This window comes from Periplaneta americana, chromosome 16 (genome assembly GCF_040183065.1).
Source record: "Periplaneta americana isolate PAMFEO1 chromosome 16, P.americana_PAMFEO1_priV1, whole genome shotgun sequence".
Taxonomy (NCBI): Eukaryota; Metazoa; Arthropoda; class Insecta; order Blattodea; family Blattidae; genus Periplaneta; species Periplaneta americana.
Genome location: NC_091132.1, coordinates 112,603,069 through 112,625,925, shown reverse-complemented (window position 1 = coordinate 112,625,925; position 22,857 = coordinate 112,603,069). Strand labels below are relative to the sequence as shown.

The 22,857-nt window shown below is 35.7% G+C and overlaps 1 protein-coding gene across 1 annotated transcript; it reads right to left on the bottom strand.

Moving 5' to 3' along the window:
* Window positions 1-3,617: 3,617 nt before the first annotated feature.
* On the bottom strand, window positions 3,618-21,615 carry LOC138691085 (uncharacterized). Its single transcript, XM_069812787.1, has 4 exons — window positions 21,233-21,615; window positions 20,765-20,980; window positions 8,403-8,798; window positions 3,618-5,416 (listed from the first exon to the last, which is right to left on the bottom strand). Exons 1-4 carry the CDS (start codon window positions 21,602-21,604, stop codon window positions 5,117-5,119), a joined length of 1,284 nt encoding a protein of 427 aa, XP_069668888.1. The 5' UTR covers window positions 21,605-21,615; the 3' UTR covers window positions 3,618-5,116.
* Window positions 21,616-22,857: the final 1,242 nt, after the last annotated feature.

Below are 22,857 nucleotides of genomic sequence, written 5' to 3'. Positions count from 1 at the left end.
ATATACTAAGAACTCAATAATGGTATTACCGAGTTTTTTTATACTTCCGGTTTAACCGGAAGTAACTCCAGCTCTCTTATTCTAAATGGAACATCCAATATATATATTTTTTTATTTTTGAATAGTGCTCAATAAGAACTTTTGAAAAAGTACCTACACTTGATACTTCTGTACAAATTCAGTGTTGCTATAGTACAGGCAGAATCAATAGGCGGGTTTTTGGTTTGGTACAGAAACAACTCACTCCACACTTTCTCTAGCGGTTTATGACCTGAACAAAGAAACCTTTCTGTCGCTCCGTTCGAATGTTAATTATTGACAAGTTCTTGTCTGTGATACTACTGTGCTACAGTTTATTCGTAAATACAATATATCTCATAATAAAGAGTATTTTTAAACAGCTACTAATCATCCGAGTACTGTAATCCCTATCATATCTCAATCGGACCCTGATATCAGAAGCCTTACTAAAGGTGGTGTTTATCAACTTCACTGTTTCTTGAAAGAACTGTGAGGACATTAAAAATGTCCTATCATCAATGCAGACAGTCATTGTCAAAGGCCAGTGGCGCTTCTTTATGATCTGTCCAGAGAATTTATGCAAAAGGAAGATTAATAGCAGTAAACAATCATCCTATGGAGCCTAATTTTACATGTACTTATTTAAAGAATACACGGACAAATGTAGACAATATGGAATTTTACATTTAGATTAATAATATTTTTTTAGATATTGTAATATTTTATTTTATGCTATATTAAGTTGTTTGTTTAAGACATTAACAATGGAAAATTATTTCATTATTTAGATTGTTGAAGACCATTATTAAGTTAATTTAATTTTCTTAGAAATTGTTCACGGACTAAGGTAAATTTCTTAATTGGTATGCTAATTATGTCTCTGTCAAATGGAGTATTATATTGTAATCTACTACATGTTCTTGACTGCTAAATGTTTAGGAGCTCCTGTGTTAGTTACAATTGTAGATAAAATACGTTTGGGAATAAAATATTATTAGGATCATAAAATTAAATATTCTTTAATAGCTTGTCAATAATACATTAACTTGAGTAGATATAACTGTGACTGGCGAATATTTTATTGACTTTTTCCTCATTGAATATATGCTATTTCAACACTTCTTGTATTGAATTGTTGATGGACTTCAATAATACAGACGCATAAACAAGACTGAATGAAACTCACCACATAGAATAAGAATAGTGCTGAGTGCCCAATTTATAAAACGATTTTTTGTGTCATACTTATTATGTTATTTATTTTATTAAGATAAGTCATTCGTAAGTGTGCTTTCATTACGAAACTCGTTCATGTTATAATAATATACATACTCCACAATCAGTAAACATACATTAATATTTTGTACTTTAATGTTTAATTTTATCGTGATTTATAAAGTTGGTAAGCATACTGCATAAACATTATTTAGTATTTACTATTTCAACACAACATTCTGAAAATACATAAATACAAAGTATTTGTGTAATACTAAACGTTTGATTTATATTAGGTTTACATTACACTTTATTACATATTTGTGAAATGACTTAACTTGCAAAATATTATAATGATAATATTGACTGAAGAATGTAGGCCCTATTTGTAATTACTACAATTCACGTTATTATTTTATTTATTTTCTAAGTTTTCCTGTAGTGAAAAAGTATCAATGGAGTTATTTGGGACAGGACCATACACCAAGCACGTTCTGAGGAGTGTAGGAGTGGGGATAGAGAAGTAGGGGTTCGCCAGACCTGCAGATTTCTTCTGCCCCTAGTATAAATAAAAATGGGAGTGGTGCAAGATATTCCTAAAGCCTGGTTAAATCTTTCCTTAAATGGTTTCTATGATCGAGTGACACATTGTAAAGCAGCTGAGGGCTACCAATTTGAACACATAATTTAGAAGGTGAGCTAGCTTTGTTTTGTTTTTGTTAAGGAAGGAATATTTTAATATTCGATACACTTTTCTGTTTTCTTGTGCCAGCATTTGTCGCACCTGCTCGATCATGTCTGGGGTTCTGCTTGTTGAATGTGGCTCATCCTGTCATTTCCATCCCTTTGCAAAAGCATTTGAACCACTCATAAAACATTTTTTGCTCACAGTTTCCCTCTGTCAACTTGCACCAACATTTCATGCGTCTCTGTTTTCCCCAATTTGTAGCAGAACTTGATGTTCACACGTTGCCCATTGTGCTGTGACCTACTTCTCACACTGACTACATTCTGCTGGCCGCGGCCGGTCACATGTACTCCACGCTAGGTGGCACTTCTCGCCACATCTCTGATGAGCGCGATGTTGCTGACCCTATTCACTGAACTTTTTTAGACACACCACGTACGTACATACATATTTTAAACAACTGATATTTCTGGGAATGTGATAAAGTAGCAGGAGTGCTGTTCTATGTGTTATGCCCCAGGGCTAAAGAGCGTCCTGTAGCATGATTTCCTGTGGAGTATTAAATTTGAAACAGGAACAGTGTCAGTGGAATACACGGTTAAGACACGCAATGCAATCCCAGCTTGCAAAGTAAATAGATGCTTAGTCAGTGTTATAGAGTTTGTCGCGCATGTGGTAAATCACTGGCTACAATAAAAGTATTCTTATGCCACAGATCATTGCTGGACTAATCGCATTGGTCCAGTAGAACAAAGCATGCATTTTAATTGGTTAAATTATATCACACATTGTTCGAACTCTTTTCTTATGCGTAGTCTCATCAAAGCGACTTAACACTATATTGTACTGAATCGAATTAAATGTAAGAGATGTTTGATTAAGATGACATCTGTAAGCACGTGAAATCGAAAGGGGTTTTAAGCCCATCTCACCTGATGGATGGCGTGGTTGGTACCCCGGGCGGGGAACTGATAATGAAACATAAAAAGTGTTGGTGAGGAGATTCGGCAGCTAGTTGAGACTTACGGAGAGTGTTAATCGGGTCTTCTTGGTGAAGAAGCAGACGATAGCGTTATGGCGTCAGCAGCAGCCCATGAAATATCTTGTAAGTAACTTTGTGTACATTTTGTAAATTCATAATAAATCAAGTAGAGTTTTCATATGTAATCAATTCAGACTAAGTTTAGTAACCATGTAGTTTTCCTATAGTATCCTGAGAGTGCCAGCTCTTCCAGTAAAATCATTTCCATTGTTGAGTAAAATGGTGGTGTCAGAAATCCTGATAAGTAGACTTCGTGGAATTGCCACGAGAATCGTAAGGTTTACTATGCATGCTGTATAGACTGTATGAGAAGGGGACGTGCAACGGATGAAGTAAGCGTCTGATGTAAACACTGAGCAGTATACTGCGGTTACAATAAAACCTGTATCCTGCATTCAAGAAATATAATGAATGATCATTGAAGTAGCAAATGTCTAAACATGTAAATACACAATTATTTTGTAGTGAGATATATTAACTCTTAAAATTTAATGTAATATACTCACATCATCCTTGAATACTGTATGTGCAGTGCAGTGAAGAGTTACGTACATTTTGAGCCACTGCAAAGTAACCTCCTCCGATGGTCACTTAAACAATTTTTATTTTGGGAAAATGTACGTTCAACATCACACGATGTAATAGGTGCATATTTGAAGAATGGGAAGTCACTACTTTTTAGCACACCAACTTCAGATGTCTTGGTCTTGTTGTGATCTGATAGTACATCATTTATAGTATGAAGTTGTGAATAGGCAGAATTTTTAGCAATAATGTTTCTCAACTTACATTTCACTTTTTCTGAAATTAGTGATATTTTGGATAATGATTTGTGATACTTTATCCACTATATTAAGGGCTTTTGAGAGTTGTAGTTTAGACGATTCTAACAGGGTGATGCTTTTGGACATGATTTTAAAATTAGAATCAATGAACAGAATATCTTCCAATAGCTGTTCAGAAGGCAATGATTTTACAGCTGCAACAGCGGAAATGTCTGTGCTATCTAATGCATCAATTACCTCCATTATTTTGCCGTAATGTTCTGCATAATAATTAACAGCACCTAACCACGTTTTTCAACGGGTCAAGACTGGCTGCGGGGGTAAGGGTATTCCAGGGGCAATTGTTTGGAAGAGCAACACTCTCATTGTAGTATGTTTGATTGAATTCTTGTCTGCACTGAACAAATGTTAAGCTTTGACTATTCCAACCATAGTAATGCAAAAACAAGTGCTTACATAGGTATACATTAGCTGTAGCTGCTCTATCTATTTGGACCGGTCACAACTTTCAACATGAACTGCTTATACTACAAGACCGGGCGGTCGCTCACCTCCTCTATACTACCGCACATTGGCAACCTGATGGCATGCTGCGTGTGGCAATTCAACGAAGTCTACTGATAATTATAAGCAGAAGTCGAATGCAGTAGCCATCCAGTTAGCAAACATTGCGACCTAAGTGACTGTCGCACAACATATGCATGCTGGAAAACTTTCATCTCATCTTACATATTCCTTTCCTCTCAGAATAATAATTTCAGAACGTACAGATAAAGTGTCATTAACCATTGGATCACGAAAGTCAGTTAATAATGGGGGCAATGGGAGAGGAGTAGAGGTAATGGAATGTTGCTACTAAAAAGAAACTAGCAGACTTAATTATATTCATTGTACGCAGCTGTGGTTTGTTTACACTTTTTTCCCCTTCCAGTGACAGGTCCTTAAATTTCCATTATTTGACCTGACCCTAGAAGAGCAGCTTATAGACGACACTAGTGCCGAAAAGCAGGTTTTCTCTAGTCTTATTTCTCTTGACATTCGCCATATTCCATTCATGTCTGGTGTATATTGTAAAAAATTATCATTAAATAAATATTTGCATACTTTTAGTACTTCAGTTTTATATGCAATAAATTTTAATATCTAAAGAACCTTGGTACGGTATATTTACATAAAGGAAAGAAATGTATACAAATATGAGTAAATCGATTAATAATTTAAAGTCATCTGAAAACTAAGAATAACAGTTGTATCAATGTTACGACAAAACAAAGAAAGACAATACATTTGTAAATTTAATGTAGAACCTTAATTTCTTAAATATGGACATAGTATACAGAGCAAGAAAGATGAGCTAAATATGCATTATTCCTGTTCCTCTGTATGCGAAGCTATAATGTCTTCAAAGGAAAAAATAGTTTCGGATGCATTTTCCTCTAAAAGTTCATCAATTTTATATCTATAAAATTCGTCTTCTGTATCATAGTCAACGTCTTCGTTGGCAGGAGACAGGATTACATCATCATCATCATCATCTTTATGATGTAAAGGAATTCCAAACTCCTTATCAAAGTTCAGCAATTCTACCACTGTTGGAAATAATTGATTTTGAGAAGCTGCTTTCATTGTGTTTGATTTTAACAGTAGATCAAGTTTCATAAACGTCTGAAAAGATAAAGTTTCACATTGCTTTAATACCTAGCAACATAATTTGATAACACTTTATTATAATGTAATTAAGATCATATAAATTATTATTGTAAATCAAATCTATTCTGTGCTATATCATATCAGTAGCATATGGAAGTAAAAATCCATTTAAAAGTGCATGTCTTTATCTAGTACAGTCATAAGTAGTCTCTGCGTCATGCTAAGTACATGACCAAGAATGTCATGTTGATTCATAATTCTCGCAAGATTTATAACAGAAGATAGATGGTAATGACGGTGGAAACAGAGACTGTGGTGATAGAAATGCATGTCCTTGTCTAGTGCAGTCATAAGTAGTGTTTGCGTCATGCTAAGTACATGACCAAGAATGTCATGTTGATTCATAATTCTCGCAAGATTTATAACAGAAGGTAGATGGTAATGACGGTGGAAACAGAGACTGCGGTGATAGAAATGCATGTCCTTGCCTAGTGCAGTCATAAGTAGTGTTTGCGTCATGCTAAGTACATGACCAAGAATGTCATGTTGATTCATAATTCTCGCAAGATTTATAACAGAAGGTAGATGGTAATGGCGGTGGAAACAGAGACTGTGGTAATAGAAATGCATGTCCTTGTCTAGTGCAGTCATAAGTAGTGTTTGCGTCATGCTAAGTACATGACCAAGAATGTCATGTTGATTCATAATTCTCGCAAGATTTATAACAGAAGGTAGATGGTAATGACAGTGGAAACAGAGACTGCGGTGATAGAAATGCATGTCCTTGTCTAGTGCAGTCATAAGTAGTGTTTGCGTCATGCTAAGTACATGACCAAGAATGTCATGTTGATTCATAATTCTCGCAAGATTTATAACAGAAGGTAGATGGTAATGACGGTGGAAACAGAGACTGCGGTGATAGAAATGCATGTCCTTGTCTAGTGCAGTCATAAGTAGTGTTTGCGTCATGCTAAGTACATGACCAAGAATGTCATGTTGATTCATAATTCTCGCAAGATTTATAACAGAAGGTAGATGGTAATGACAGTGGAAACAGAGACTGCGGTGATAGAAATGCATGTCCTTGCCTAGTGCAGTCATAAGTAGTGTTTGCGTCATGCTAAGTACATGACCAAGAATGTCATGTTGATTCATAATTCTCGCAAGATTTATAACAGAAGGTAGATGGTAATGGCGGTGGAAACAGAGACTGTGGTGATAGAAATGCATGTCCTTGTCTAGTGCAGTCATAAGTAGTGTTTGCGTCATGCTAAGTACATGACCAAGAATGTCATGTTGATTCATAATTCTCGCAAGATTTATAACAGAAGGTAGATGGTAATGGCGGTGGAAACAGAGACTGTGGTGATAGAAATGCATGTCCTTGTCTAGTGCAGTCATAAGTAATGTCTGCGTCATGCTAAGTACATGACCAAGAATGTCATGTTGATTCATAATGTGCCGTTTATGTTTCGGCACACTACCATTTCCTTTCATTTTCTCTTGTTCTTTCTATCCTTATTATCTTTTTCTTTTGTTAATTCCTTTTTCTTCTCATAGATGGCTTACTTCCTCTCTCCTTTCTGTCTTACCGTATCCTCTGCTTTAGTTCTTTTTCTTTCCTTCCTTTTATTCAAATGATAGCTGTTGTGATTTTTCATTGGATGGGGAGAAGTTAATATTTAGCAAGGGGCTAGTTAATATTTTATAATTGCGTTTGCTGATTGGTTAAGACCGAGGTGGAGTTTATTGTTGACGTCAATCTGGTGAAGGGACCCATTCAGGTCGGACGTGTGCCGGCAGGCTCAGTTACGAGAATATTGTGGGGAATTCGCGATGGGATCGCAGTTGTGAATATTTCGTAGAGCACGGGCTCTGATGTAGATCGGGAGTCGAACGGGTTGTGTGAACTGCGATTGGATCGCGGAAGAAATACGTGTGGAAAGTGAGCCTCAGAAAAGCACGGATATCGAACCTGGTTCGAGGATCTGTTCTGGGAAGTATGGAGTCAACTCGGATTATATAACGGCGGATATTAGTTTTGTGCAGTATTTATTACAAGCTGTGATGGGACATTAAGCCAACGGCAAACACCCACGGGATTTGCGATTTAGTTTATTTCTGTTTGGTTTGTTATTGCACCAGAACATGATTTGTGAGAATGTTCTAGAAATCAAAAATGGAGGAATACATTGTTGCGTCGAGGGTGAGGGGTGACCAACCTGTTTGTAACGGTTTCCATGTGTGTTTTCAGTATTGGTTATGAGTGAGCTATATGTGAAGTGCCTACGAATGTAAGGTAACCGTCTGTTTATTGATTAACGAATATTCTCAGTCACGAAGATATTTTCTATGGGACGAAGTTACAACCTTATTATTTGTGTGTATTCTCAATAAATGTTTTTATTGAGGGAATGTGTGTGTTGTTACTCAACTACCTTGACAAGCAGATTGCCATCTCCATAACGATTCGTGGCATGGTTATTTTTGTTATTTATTTGTCTTGTATTCCAACCAACAAGACTAGATAGGCCGAGAGCGCCTCAATAATTCTCGCAAGATTTGTAACAGAAGGTCGATGGTAACGGCAGTGGAAACAGAGGCTGTGGTGATAGAAATGCACGTCCTTGTCTAGTGCAGTCATAAGTAGTGTTTGCGTCATGCTAAGTACATGACCAAGCATGTCATGTTGATTCATAATTCTCGCAAGATTTATAATGGAAGGTAGATGGTAATGGCAGTGGAAACAGAGACTGCGGTGATAGAAATGCATGTCACACTGACCCCAGTACACGACACAACTCTTTACAGATACACATCATGCACAGAGTGGCCCACCGGAGTAGTGTGCAACTTGAAAAATGAGTCACAGTTCTACCATCTACCAGCAGTATGCAGAACCCGAATCACACAAGTGAAGTGGGTAGGCATTGGATACACACATTAGCTTGTGCAATCGCATACACACACACACACACATGAATAATAATCATTACATTACCTTCCAGGTGTGCACGGGAATATTTCCTTCCATGTATGTTTTTGGATTGGCCAGGTACATATTCAATGGAGCCCTGAGATTAACCACGTGGAAACCTCCATATGAAATGAAGTCTGCATAGAGTCGATTCTCAAATACGAGGCTACTGTCATGCAGGAGATAGCCCTTCTCTCTTGGTAGAGTCATGACAGTACTCCAGATTATCTGTAGAGAGCCATTCATTTCACCTTCTATGAAGATGATGATTTTGTCGAAGTTGTCAATAACGAAACCTGTAAGTGCTTTCTTTTTATATTGCGAAGTAGGATCTGTTTCATGTGAAGGAATTTTGTCAGTAACCATTTTACTCTCATGTGTAGAAGGTTCAGATGCCAAGGTCTCCGTCATAGGTGCTGCCTGCATTAAAATGCACAATTAATAAACACAATGTAATTTTTAAACACAATTCTAAACATAAAATCGCTATACTTTTAACATTACAGTACTAGTATTAACACAATCTCACTATTTAGATGGTTTGGCTTGGCTTAAGTTTTCAAAAGTCGGACTAGGTTGGATCCCTGCACTTTTGCTCACTTTGTCTCATTGTGCTGCTTATATATGCTACGATTGTCCAAGTCAGACAGGTGGTCTGGATGGCATTTGTGAATCCGATGCTTACAAGTGAGACATCTTGCTTCAGTTCTAGCAGATTCAGTTCCATCCCCAGATGAGTACAGGCCAGTTACTTTATGGTGACAGCTCCGGCCTGGCAACACAGTGCTTTGGGCGAGTTCACTGATTGTTCGAAGGGGTGTTCCTTTTAGTCTTCCCCTGGCTGCACTAGCGGTCACATCTCGGGAGCGTTAGTGTGGGTGTACAGTCGCGCTAAGGATGTACTACACCACCACTGTCTTGTGTGTTGCAATTTAGTGTGTTTGTTACGTACATTTCATTTAGTTACTTAAATAGTTGTAGTGTTTCTGTTTTGTATTGTTTAGTGTGTAGTATATTGTCTAGATTCACTACTATTTTCTGTTTGTGAAAATGCTGCCTGTTAGAAGCAAACTCAAAGGTCGGGTATTGTATTCGCAGTCGCGAGAATTCGTGAGCAATGTGTAGCGCTTTATGAAGATAGCTTCGGAAGAAAAAATGTAACAAGTGTTGGAAAACCTGTAGCAGAGGTTACCACTGTGCCCGAGAGCAGTGTTAGCCAAATAATAAGGGAGACTAAAGACATTGATTCCTGGACTTCTGCTTTCTTCAGGGCTCCACGTAAAGTAAGATATCGATCGGCACCAAAATCAACTGTGGACAACTTTAATGAGGCTCTCATAAGACGAACCATACACGAGTTCTATATTAAATTTCACAGAAACAGAGGCCCACACTCAAAAAAAAAATTATTGAAATTGAAAGATTATCGACTTTCAAGGAGGTATCTCGACTTGGAGGAAAGTTAATTTAAAATTAGGATTTCATTGGACCATTTTTCCGAGTATGAAGTGAACATAGTGACTGGAGCTCAGAATTATGCAGACGTTGCAACGTGCGAGAGAGCAACATGAGACTTCATTTCTAATATGACTGTATTTCCCTCCCTCCATCTAGAAACCCTCGCTCTGTCTCGGATCGGTCTCCCTTCCACACTCGAACCTTCTTCTCTCTCACGTCAATGAGCTGTCACCATAAAGTAACTGGGCTGTACAGTAAGCTAGTATCTGTAGCCCTGAATCCTTCTATATCAGCATCAGAAACTGTAGATAGATGATAGATGAAAGGAAAATGGAGGTGTTGGTGGAATTATGGAAACAGGAGTATCCTGAGAAAAGACCTCTAAACATCTGCTTCATCAATCACAGAACCCATGCTGATCTGGCCGGAAATCCTACCTGGACCACCTGACTGGAGCATTTAGGTAGTACTGTAAGTGCTTTCTTTTTGTATGTGAAAACCAGCATGCTAGAGCTTCAGCCACAGACACCATTCAGGTAGAATTGCTGATTGTAGCAACACAACAGAGATTCTGGCTCCCCTGAGTGTGAAACTGTGAAATGTATTTTGTATATCCATGAATCCTAATTATATTTCATTTTAATGACAGCTTTTAGTCAGGGGGGGTGCAACTCTCATTGGAAGATTTCATACATGAAATAGAGAGACATCTAACGGAGTCTGTCTTCAATAATTGATCGTTCCTTCAATAATTTCTCAGTAGATGGCAAACAAATCGAATTCTGCTCCAAACATGAACGACCATATTTTCATTTTGGCTGCAAAAGGGTATCTGTCGGATACAGGGGGGAGAGCCATTAATCCTTCCCATTGAAGACTTTAAGGAACCAACCTGGACAAATACCCAATGTCCCATCCCTACCTTCCCGTGGTGCAGTTGTTAGTAAGCATAATTTTACGAGCTGAACTAAAGGGAGGGGCTACTCATCCATTAGCACTGGTCAGCTTGATGAGTTAATGACTGAATTTGGTATAATTTTCCTCTATCCAATACCTAATTCCCTCTTCATCCTTTCCTATCCAGTCCTCTGACTCAACTCTTACTTTCTTCGATCCCGACGGCATTAGAGCATTCGAGGCCTAGGGGTTCATTTCCCTTTCCTTCCTCCTCTTTCTACTTTTCTGTTCCTAGTGCTGACCTGCTATGGCACTAAAATCGTCCTCCAGTGGCTTAAGGAGGGAAAACTGGTGATCAACAAGATCTCCCAGCTAGGTCCAATGGACCTGTCGACCAACAGCAGGTGTGGTCCTCCAGACATTCTGGGGGTTGTGTGTGAATGAAGTAGCCACCAAAACGTTAAAATATGGTGTTCACTTAAATCGGCTACAACTTGCCATTTAACCGCTCCAGTATGAAATGAGTACCATTAAGGTAAAATTATCTGGAGCTAAAATAGTCCCCCAATCGGATCTCCGGGCTGGGACTACTTTAATGGTACAGAATCAACTAAACATCTTACAATGGAATGCTGGTGGTATAACATCAGCCAAGAAGACTGAACTAGCCACTATACTCTCAGATAATAATATAGACATCTTCCTTATTCAAGAAGCAAACTTTAATGCTGACCAATTAAAATATTTTAATTTTAAAGGTTTTAATATGAAACTGTTACCCAAAGGTAGACAGATCAGTAGTGGAATTCTCGCAGATACATCAAAGAAATTAATTGCAAATTTTCAAATCATAAAAGAAATGGATAATCAAGACAAATTAGAACTAATAAAAATTGAAGTATGGAAAAATCAACAACATTTCAAAATCTACAGTGCCTATAACCCACCTAATAATCCCCTTGATCTAACTTTGTTTGATATACAACCTAAAACTATCATAATTAGTGACTTTAAAGCCCACTCCCAACTTTGGGGTTACGATAATGTAAACCAACCTGGAAAAATGATCGTGGACCTCCTAAATACTACAACCGCAGAACTTGTCTACGGAAAAGAAGATCCCCCTAATTTCATTCATTATTCTGGTTCTGGTACAAATCCAGACTTATTACTAGTAACATCAGATATCCATCACGAAACCAAGACAAAAATAATTGAAGACCCTGGATCTGGCCATAGAGTCATCATTGCTTCTATCCATCTCCACCAACCGAAGAAAAGAACCCTACAATAACAAAGCAACATGGAACTTTAAGAAAACGAATTGGAAACTCTTTACAACTGAACTCGACGAACACCTCAAGGTCAACACACCACTAATGGAAAATACAAACTCAGATAGATTGAACAAATATTTCTGTGAATCTCTTCTTAAAATTGCAAAAAAGCACATTCCACGAGGCAAACCAAAAAAATACACACCATTCTGGACAGAAAACCTGAATTTATTGAAACGAGATAGAGATAAAGCAAGAACCAAAGCAGAACATAGCAAAACACCAGAAGATACTCAAGACTGGAGGAAGAAGACTGCCATTCTTAAAAAGACAAACATAACAGCAAAAAAGAACAGTTTCAATAAATTTACTGAAAATATTAATTACAGAACCGATAGCGCTAAAACATATAAATTTCTGAAGAACATTTCCAATACACAGGAAAATACTAGCCAAACTATTATTCATAATAACAAAACACTAACAGATAGTAGAGATATAGCAAATCCATTTAATAAACATTACTCAAACTCTCACAGATTACATCCCAATATCAAAAAAACTGACAAATTTATCAAAAGAGAATTACATAAAAATAATAAAAACTATATTACTAGTACAAAACCTGAAATATTTCATCAAAATTTTACTTCCAAAGAATTAACTATAGCTATACAAAATTTAAAAACCAAGAAATCTCCTGGCCCCGACAACATTCATTCCGAATTTTTTAAACATCTGGGGGAAAAAGCCAAGTCTGTACTTTTATCCATTTTCAATTTATCACGGAACACCTCAATTCCTGCAGCTTGGAAAAAAGCAATCATTGTACCAATTTACAAAAAAAGGAAACCTGCTCATGAAGTTAATAGTTATCGACCAAGAGCACTATTAAGCATGATTGCAAAAACCATGGAGTCCATGATCTCCAACAGATTAACTTGGTATTTAGAATCCCAAAATCTTTTATCACCAAGACAAGCCAGCTTTCGACAACTACACTCTACCAATGAACAAGTCATATGCCTCGGCCAAGAAACAAAAGATAGTTTTAACAAGAAAGAAGAGACCTTGGCAATATTTATTGACTTCCAGTTAGCATATGACTCTGTTTGGAGAAATAAATTATTACTAAAACTCCAGAAATTAGGTATCTCCAGCAATATGTTCAGATGGATATCAGAATTCCTTAGTCAAAGATTCATTGCCATTAAATTCAATAATTCACTTTCTAGTTACAGACAAACATATCGAGGTCTACCTCAGGGCACTGTCCTCAGCACAACTTTATTCAATATTTATATAAATGACTTACCCTCCCTATTAGAGGAATCAAACATGAAAACAGCACTATTTGCAGATGATCTAGTTTTGTGGACTTCCGGATCTTATAGACATAGAGACAAAATTCAGAATTCTGCTCTTAAAGCTCTAAATCAACTACATGAATGGAATACATCAAATTTGATGATACTCAATTTAAGCAAAAGTAACTACCAAATATTTTCACTCGGTAAAAAAGAAAGAGAATTCAATATCCAATACAATGGCCAACACCTTCCTAGGACGTATGAATCCAAATATCTTGGAGTTATTTTCGATAGTAAGTTAACATGGAGCAACTATTTGAAATACATTTCTGGAAAAGCTCATAAAACATTCTTCTTTCTAAAAAGACTAGCAGGAAAGAAATGGGGATGCTCTAGGAATACTTTGAACGCTACATACGAAATGTTTATACAGCCAGTGCTGACATACTGCGGAGAAATTTTAATTACTTCACCTTTCATAAACGACATAGAATATGTTCAAAACCAGCTCTCAGACTCATTACTGGTGGAATCAAAACAACTCCAATAGATTCTATGAGATTCCTCACTAATATTAACAGTATCAAAATGACAATAGAAGAAAAAGCACTGATTCAATATGAAAAACTTATCAGATTACCAGGAAACAAATGGCATTCATACAGTCCTCTCTGTAGATTGAAAACTCAAAAAAGTTTCATATCCATTGTTCAAGAATTAAAACAGAAAATCAATATCCCGAATTTAAAAGAAAACTTACAAATTAAACCAAACCCTTTAACTCTATTAAATATAGAGTATAATCTAAATTTAACAGAAGAAATACTGAAATCAGAAGTAAACACCGAAATACTGAAACAATTGTCTTTAGAGACAATTAATATTAGGTCCCCATCACAAAACTGGCTTCATTTATACACCGACGGATCCTTGATCTCCAGAGAACAAGTTGTCGGTGCAGGTGTTACGTGCTGTCTCTTCTCACTTTATAGATCACTTGGATATGGAACAACAAGTTTTGATGGTGAAATCATTGCAATAAGTGAATGTCTCAGGAATCTTCTATGCCACATCAATAAATTTAGGAATGCAGTTATATTGTCAGACTCCAAAGCAACTATTCTATCAATCGTCTCTAAACGCACACCTTCATCTCAAACAGCAGAAATAACTAAAATGCTCTCTCAATTAATATCACTCAATAAAAGAATTGTATTCCAATGGATACCATCCCATTGTGGAATCCTGGGAAACGAGAGTGCGGATGCTTTAGCAAAGAAGGGCAGCATTGCTACTTACAGACCTGTTACTAAATCTACGTATTACTCTGTGAAGAGATTTATTAAATCTACATACTTAGACTTCAACAAACACAATTTGATAACACAATCCCAAGGGAAAAAATGGAACTCTCTGCATCAAAATCCACAGTTAATTCCCGATTTACCACGAAAATCGTCTGTAGCTGCATTTAGATTGGCAACAGGCCATAATTGTTTGGCTAAACACCTGCATAGAATTGGAATATATCAGTCCCCTAACTGCCCATTGTGCAACTCAAACCAAGAAATGGATTCGGAACACGTAAAAATCTGTGCTTCATTGGCTGGTCATGATAATATCTTTGAAAAATATTGGAGTGCAAGAGGTCAAATGACTTTATTGTCAAACGCCTGGCATTAGAAAACAACAACAACATATTTTCATTTTAAATTCAAATTTTAACGTTCGAGTTCACTGACCACAGTACCAGCAGAATATAGTACTATTCACATCTTTTGTTAATGTGTTTTTTAATCTGTTCAACAAAATATCAGGTAAGCAGTTAATACATACTTACTGGTGATTATATAGCCTAAATGAAAATGTATTTAATGAAATTATAAATACCACATTAAACATAACGAGAATTATTGTGATGTAGTTTTCACATACTATCACTGAGCTTAATGTAAGGTGAAATGACTGATATGCTGCAAGAAAACAAATGCAAAAGAATTAAATAAATTATGTGTTATTTATTAGGGATATAAGAAATATCGCAACATTGTTTCCTACGATTCCAGCATGTCACAGAAAACCAGGGCCAAAACATGCTGTGTACCAGGTTATCTTGGCTCCATTAAATTACTACAGATGATGTCCATGATACCAAATAAAAACCTTTTCCTGCTTATTAATATGAAACATGTGTACCGGTAGTTTGTCTGAATATTGCGATATTAAAAGACACACAGCTAATTGTATGTTTCAATATTAGATTCATCTATATAAAACACGGTTGTATTACTCTCTGTAGGTCCGAAGACGGACGTAATTCAAAGAAATAGGATTAAGAAAACAATATTACATTCCTTTCAACTAATTTCGGAAAGTGGAAAGATTGCCAAGTCCGGATTCCTTCTATTTGAGCCTACACGTATTACGTACCTTAATTCTTTCGCATTTATTTGCTTGAAGAGTATTAATAATAAACTCGTTATGTTTAATTTATATTTACAATTTCAGTACATACATTTCCATTTAAAACCCAGTAAGTATCAACTGCTTACCTTATAATCTGTTGAACAGAATAAAAGAACACATATAACACATTTCATACCTTAAGAGCAGGGGCGTTATTCAGGTGAAGTAGGTGAAGTGTCACTTCACCTGTTTACGTGTAAAACACAATTTTATCCCGTATTAATAATTAATTCTAATTATTACCGTTACCATATTTTTTAAATAAAAAAAAAGTTTTCTTTTCAGTCTTTTTGAACAGTGTTTAGTTGTATAAATAGTACCTATAACCGTCCGCTGAATAATGTCAACTGTTACGAGCGCCAAGCAGTGTCTATTGGACTTACAATACTGTACAAATCTCAAAACCCATACATCATACAAACACGTCAGATTCATGAGGAGAGCATTAGATGTGCCCAATCTCTGAACATTGTTCCAGAAGATGCCTTATTTCATAAGGATGAACATTTCTTAAATGTTACAAAGATTCGTAACCTTCTGAGGAACAGAGAATTTGATATTTGGTGTCGTCATCCACAGAAAGGGAAAGGCGTAGTTTTATTTAAACAATATCCTGGTGCCAACAAATGGATTTGTAAACATGAAGGACTCTCCAACAGTGAATGGCGCAATGGCATTAAAATGGTTGGAAATGTTGCTGCAGTATGTGCTGTGCCGGGAAGATCTCAGGACAACCATTGTAGGCATTGCCACAACGAGGTTGAAACTCTTGCACACGTCCTGGGATCCTGTCCGCACGGCGAAGCTCTGCAAAACGCTAGACACCACCAAGTACGATCAATTACAGCCACTGCCCTTAAACATGCCAATTACAACACCTTTGAAGAAGTACACGGTCTCTCCGTCACTGGCAGTACATGGCGCATAGATATCATAGCTTTCAAGGAATCTACAAGATCTGGATACATAATTGATCCCACTGTGCGTTTCAAAATGGATGAGGAATAGCCAGCAGAAGTGGATAATGAAAAAAAGAATATCTACAATCCTACCATTCCCTATTACCTCAAAAAATACCAGCTAAAAGAGCTTGAAGTAATCGGACTTCTGGTTGGAGCAAGAGGTACCGCTACTCTCTTCATGAAAGATGTGTTTAAGAGGCTTGGAATACCTACATCTACTTATTATTCCAATTGTAACCTTAGCTGCATTGAAAGGGTCAATTGCTCTCCTGAAGAATCACCTAGGCCTATATTCGAAATCAAACTAAGTTCAGTAGCATTCTTTACTTTTTTGTAACACTTACTTTTCTAAAAATAGGTATATTTTCATTAATCTAAAAAAAAAAAAATTATTTGCAGTTATGTACTTGTAGGAATTTCATTGTTAAAACAAAATCAATGGTTTTTCATGAACTTGTAAAAATTCCTATGGTTAAGTACTCTTTTTTCCCTTGTGGCAGCTCACGAATGGTGAGAAGATATATAAATTTGAAATTATTTGGGTTCCCATTCTCATACAGCACTTGGTTTCCATGGTAACATGACGTCACCCACTAAAGAAAAATTGTATGAGTGAAGTGTGTTTCTGAGTCTTTCAGTTATAGAGAACTGTCAAACTTGTTGTAGGTGGAGTAACCAGTTTGCAGATCTAACGGTGCTAATAACAGAGAAGGGTTGAAGCTGATCTCCAAGACAGTGGGCTATTGTTCAAGGGCCATTAAATTTTACAGTATGTACTACCTGACTCGAGAATAGTATTCTTATTCTCTGTGTCCAAGCAGCCACTCCTGGTGCGGTAAATTAGCTGGCTTTATGTTATTTTATCAGGAATACACCCCACATACATTCGCAAAGTTTAAGTTGTTTTCCGTGGCGTGTATTATTTCTTCTCATGAGCTTGCCAGTTTTGTTCCAGCTCTTGTATTTGAAAGTTTAACGCATGCGTAAATGTACACATGTAATTTAATAGTGTGTACGTATATATTAACTTATTATTTAATGTATTTAGGTTGTATTAGTGACAAGTGTATATAGTGTATTAATCCTACATCATAGTGTATATTTTATGTTTAATCACTATAGTGCTATTATACAAAAAATGATTAGGTACAAGTACGGTACATAGAAAATATTGATAAACGAGTGCGAAATATATATCCCGAAAGTGACTCAGTTTGTAATTGATTAGAAATGCTGTTTTGTAGACTTAAATATGAGGATAAAAAATGTTTTAAATTCTGGACGACCTACAGTTCCATTTGTTCTTTGTTTTAAAACGTGCTAAGAAAACAGAGAAGTTGTATAAAAAAATTTAAAAAAATTCTTCTGATGAAAGAAGCTTTTCTGTTTGAAAATATTGAAAATTTCACTCGGAATGCTACATCACTAAAAGATAGGAGGGTTGACTTGGCATGCAAGAAATTAGATGAGTCCTGAAATAAATTAATTTTCTTGTTTGCATGTGTTCTAGAACTAGTAAAATTGTACGCAGTTTACGAATAGTAGGCCCACTAATTATCTTGGTAAAACTGTTCATGCGTATGGTATGTGACTAGCACTTCACCTAACTTTTTTACGCCTAGCCACTACTGCTTAAGAATTACAAAAAAACATGCCCTTTTCATTCCCTTCCCAACCCGAAATACGAAGCTGGTAACTATTGTTACCAGCAGGTGGGTGGAAAAAGGAGGATAAAATTGTAATCGAAATGGAATATAAATTATGTACTGTACATTGCAATAGTGAATATTGTTACTGACACAGAAAGAGAAGTTGGTGGTAAGATAGTAAATGCTGTTACCGACTTCAGATTTGCAATCGCCCACAGATGCAGCACGAGAGAAAGCTGAAAATACTAAATCGGACAATGATATTAGAAATTGGAAGATAAAAAAGACTGCAAAATTGTACAAAGAAGTACGTAAATGCAGCAAAAATAGAAGCTTTTAATAATTTTATTAATAATAATCATCATCATCATGAACAGGTTCGTCTTAGGTCAAAATGGCCTGTGATGGTGAACCTAGCGAAGATGGTCTTGGTCTTTCCACCGGTGTTTTGGTCATCCTTGATCACGATATCCTGTTGGAGCGTACTGGAATGCTAATTTTGGGAGTCTAGTTCTTTCCATTCTCCGTAGATGCTGTTTCCATTCTTGTTGGTATCTTGTTATTCCCTCTGTTAAACTGGGTACTCCAAGTTTTTCTCTGATGACAATATTCCTTTGGTGGTCTAATCTAGTGACTCCTAACAATGATCGCAAGAAACGCATTTGGGCTACTTCAAGTTTATGAGAGTTTCTGTTATTTAAAATCCAAATTTCACTTCCATATTTGAGAGCAGATTTTGATGCAATGTTATGTAATCTTAATTTAGTGTCTGTCATCATTAGGGACCGGATTTTTATGTAATTACATATTATATTCCTTTCAACCTAAACGTATATACTGTAAATAACAAATCTTTGCAAATCTTGTAATTACCATTAATATATTAAAATTTGATACTAATATTTTTACGTATTTACCCCACATTACATATTATGGCTTGGTATTACATAAATCTACATATTTAGTGGTTTTATTCACTTTTACTTCTCTAAAAAGGGGGGGGGGACTTCTACTGGGGAAGTTAACAATTTGAAATACACAGATTTAAAAAGCCTTCTTACCTACCCAAGAAAGGATATATTTCGAGACGAAACATAACGTCCTTAGTTCCAGGAAGTATTAGAGGCACTCACCCCCTACCACCCACTGTAAATATTGGTGAACAAAAGGCAACCTTTCTCATACGACTAACTTGTAAAAATCACTCAGAAAGTAGTGTTGCCTTCATGCGGTGGAGTGGAACGAGGACAACATGATTTGTCTCGAACTATAATAATTGTTTTGCACACGTCTTAATAAGCCGTTCCCATGCAATTTGCAACCTTACCCACCCTTTTCCTAATCCTTTCATGCGAAACCCGTGTCAAGTATGACATGAGTCGCAATAAAGTAACCAACTTTTGAAAAGAAGCTGAAGTGAAGGAACAAACTGGAAAGATGTTGAACGATTAAAATATATAGCTTTTCAGGGTACGCTTGACCTCTTTACTTTAAATTTAGTAGGCCTATAAGTAAATGGGATTTTCCGAGCAATTAGAAAGTATGGTTCTCGGCTGGAATAATCATACCCTTCTGAATGAGATAGGAATGTCACTTTTCAAACAACAGTTTATAAATGCCTGTAGTTTGAGGTTTTAGTAGGTACTTTGTTTCTTACAGGAAGCAGCTAAAATGCATGTGCCCCACATCTCCTCTTATTTTCTCCTAATCCAGTAAAGAAAAACAGTGCTTGCAGTACTGTTGTGTCATTCATTTCACTCAGTTCTCTAGCTTTAGTACTTACAGTATAAAGTGTAAGTGAGTTTATCTACTGCTTATAACCAACTAAAATGGCCCCTGTATCTTCAACCTTAACGACAAAAATAAAATCATAGATTTCGATGTACGAACTTTCACTACAGATGGAAAAATAGTAATGTGTCAAGTGTGCGGTAAAAAAGTCTGGTGCTCTATGAAATCACAACTGGAGAGTCTTATCTATCCTATACCTGCCAGATATTGATATTAAATATTTTCATGATTTTACATATTTTGGTACATATTCAGGTTATTTTCCTTCCATAAATATGTACATATTTCACACATTGATATTACATAAAAATCCGGTCCCTAGTCATCATTTGTTTACTAAAATGTATTTGTATTATACCGTTCAATTTATTACATTTTTGTAATTTAATATCAATATCACTCTTATGTTCTGCAAATACACTTCCTAAATATGAAAAGTCAGACACTTGTTCTATAATTTTGCCGAAAATGCGACGTCTGGGATTCCTGTGCTTGACAAGGTGTGTGGAAATTCTTTTTGAAGTTTGCTTCCTTTCTATCAATATTTCAGGTTACGATGTTTTTCAGAGAACTCACCTTCTTTTTCTCCATTTTGTGTAACAGTTCTAGAATAGACTTCTTTATCATCATCTGTTTCCCATTAGGTTCAGTTTTGGCCAAATCCGTACCAATAATAGATGGACCAAGAAATGTTTTATTTATTTCATAAATATTGCGTAAGATTTCCTTTGCTTCATCATAATTTTCTAACACCATAAAAATCCGATTGATAACATCTATTCTGGAACAAGCCTATTATGGGATAGAGAGTACAAATAATTATACTGGCTAAAGGCAGTGAGACATAAATGTTGTCTCACTAATAATATAATCACTGATAAAAACCATGTAAATTAAATATTTTTTATTTTTATTTAATGCCTTTGAATAATTAGGAAAAAGTACACCTTTCTATAAAAAAGAATCATGTTACTATCAGAATGTTTAAGATCAAGAAAAATTTTTATACGTTATAAAGTAAATAAACTTAAATAAATACAATACCTGTCTGTACATGTCATTCATTGATGTTGTAGTTTTAGCTCTTATCGTGAGACAAGTATAGTTGTCTGCAAGAATTGCATTTGTGAATGGCGTTTCTACTTTGTTTAAAGATACACATTCCGAAGGAATACAGTATCCATCTGAGATCTTTCTCAGAAGAGGGTTTTCCAGATTGTAGCACATCTCAAATGTATCCAATCCCATTACTAATTCAGAAAGATCATAATATGCCTTTGCAAGCAATACAGTTGGGTTATTTTGAAGATAGCTAAGGCAATGTACTTCATCACTGGCAGAAATCAATTTTTCGCCCAAGTGACAATCATACAAATCTTGACCAAAGACACTCGGTTTTACTGTCTGTTTCTTCATATCTCGGACGCCATGAAGCTAGATAATCAATATAATAAAAGTCTTAAAACATATTTTATCAGATTTTAGCTAACCTAAATAAATTTGATTTCCATTACGTATTTCCTGATGATAAAGTGCACAAGATATACCTTCATGTATTAGTAAAGCAAGTTACTAAGATAAATAATTGAGGACTGTTTTTGCAAAACTTGCTAACCTGAAAATTGAGATTTTGGTGGATTCGTTAACATAAAGCAGGCCTCTACACGATGTTAAAGTTATCTTAGTAAAATTGAATTATTTCTCTTCATTATAGTGTGTCAAAGTGTGATGGTTGCACCTATAACCTATGTGTCTTCATTCAGTTTTTTGTCTCTCCTGTAAAATTTAGTTTTTTCAGTTAGCAAGTTTTGCAAAAACGGTCCTCAATTATTGTTACGGGAATGAAATATGTAAACATGGGAGGCGTGACTAATTTTTAAATATCAAATCTATAAAACATTCAAATTCAAATGCAATATATATACATGAGGGTTGGGGCATAAGTCATGGCAACTATTTTTTTTTTCAAAGTCATTCGATGGTATTATGAGATATCGCATGTTGTGTTTTGTATGACATTCAAAGTATGTGATGCCAGGCAACGATATAAAACAAAAGATATGAAATAAATGAATGAGGTATAAACAATTGAATACTCTTTCATATTTAAATATAAAAATATAGGGGTGCCATTTGAAATTGGTAAAGGAGATGGCTGGGTAATGGGGGGTGAAATCTAAAATGCAATTAAGCCTGGTTTCAGACTTCCCCTCAATTTCTAAATGGACGTGTTTTTTGTTTAAATTGAATTCAATTTAAATAATTATTTATTTGGACTGGGAAGTTTTGAAATGAAAGCCCTGTATGTATGAATATACATACATACATACATACATACATACATACATACACACATACATGGCTTTAATAAATATATATATATAATATAAATGCACCATGTGTGTGTGCATGCGTGCGTGTGTATAATAATACAGTAAAAGGAGTAATAAATGTAAATAATTTAACCATACCTCTACACGAAATAACTTCGTTTGTAAAAATTGTAGATAAGTAAGTTTATTAAACTGTTGTGTTAAAATAGCCTTAACTTCATCAAATACAACATTTCGTGCAACTGGAAGCAAGCAAGTCTCAGTTTTGTAGTAGTCCAAAATGTTATAGGTAAGAAATACATTCGAAATCCTGTAAAAATATTATATTACTACTCA

What these genes read in the sequence shown, in the direction of transcription:
- LOC138691085 (XM_069812787.1), bottom strand. Translation starts at nt 21,604, where the DNA reads ATGAAGAAACAGACAGTAAAACCGAGTGTCTTTGGTCAAGATTTGTAT. An exon ending in ACAAAATGGAGAAAAAGAAG is followed by an intron (nt 8,799 to 20,764) that starts GTGAGTTCTCTG and finishes ATTTTAATGCAG; the next exon opens with GCAGCACCTATGACGGAGAC. An exon ending in TTCCCGTGCACACCTGGAAG is followed by an intron (nt 5,417 to 8,402) that starts GTAATGTAATGA and finishes TTATCTTTTCAG; the next exon opens with ACGTTTATGAAACTTGATCT.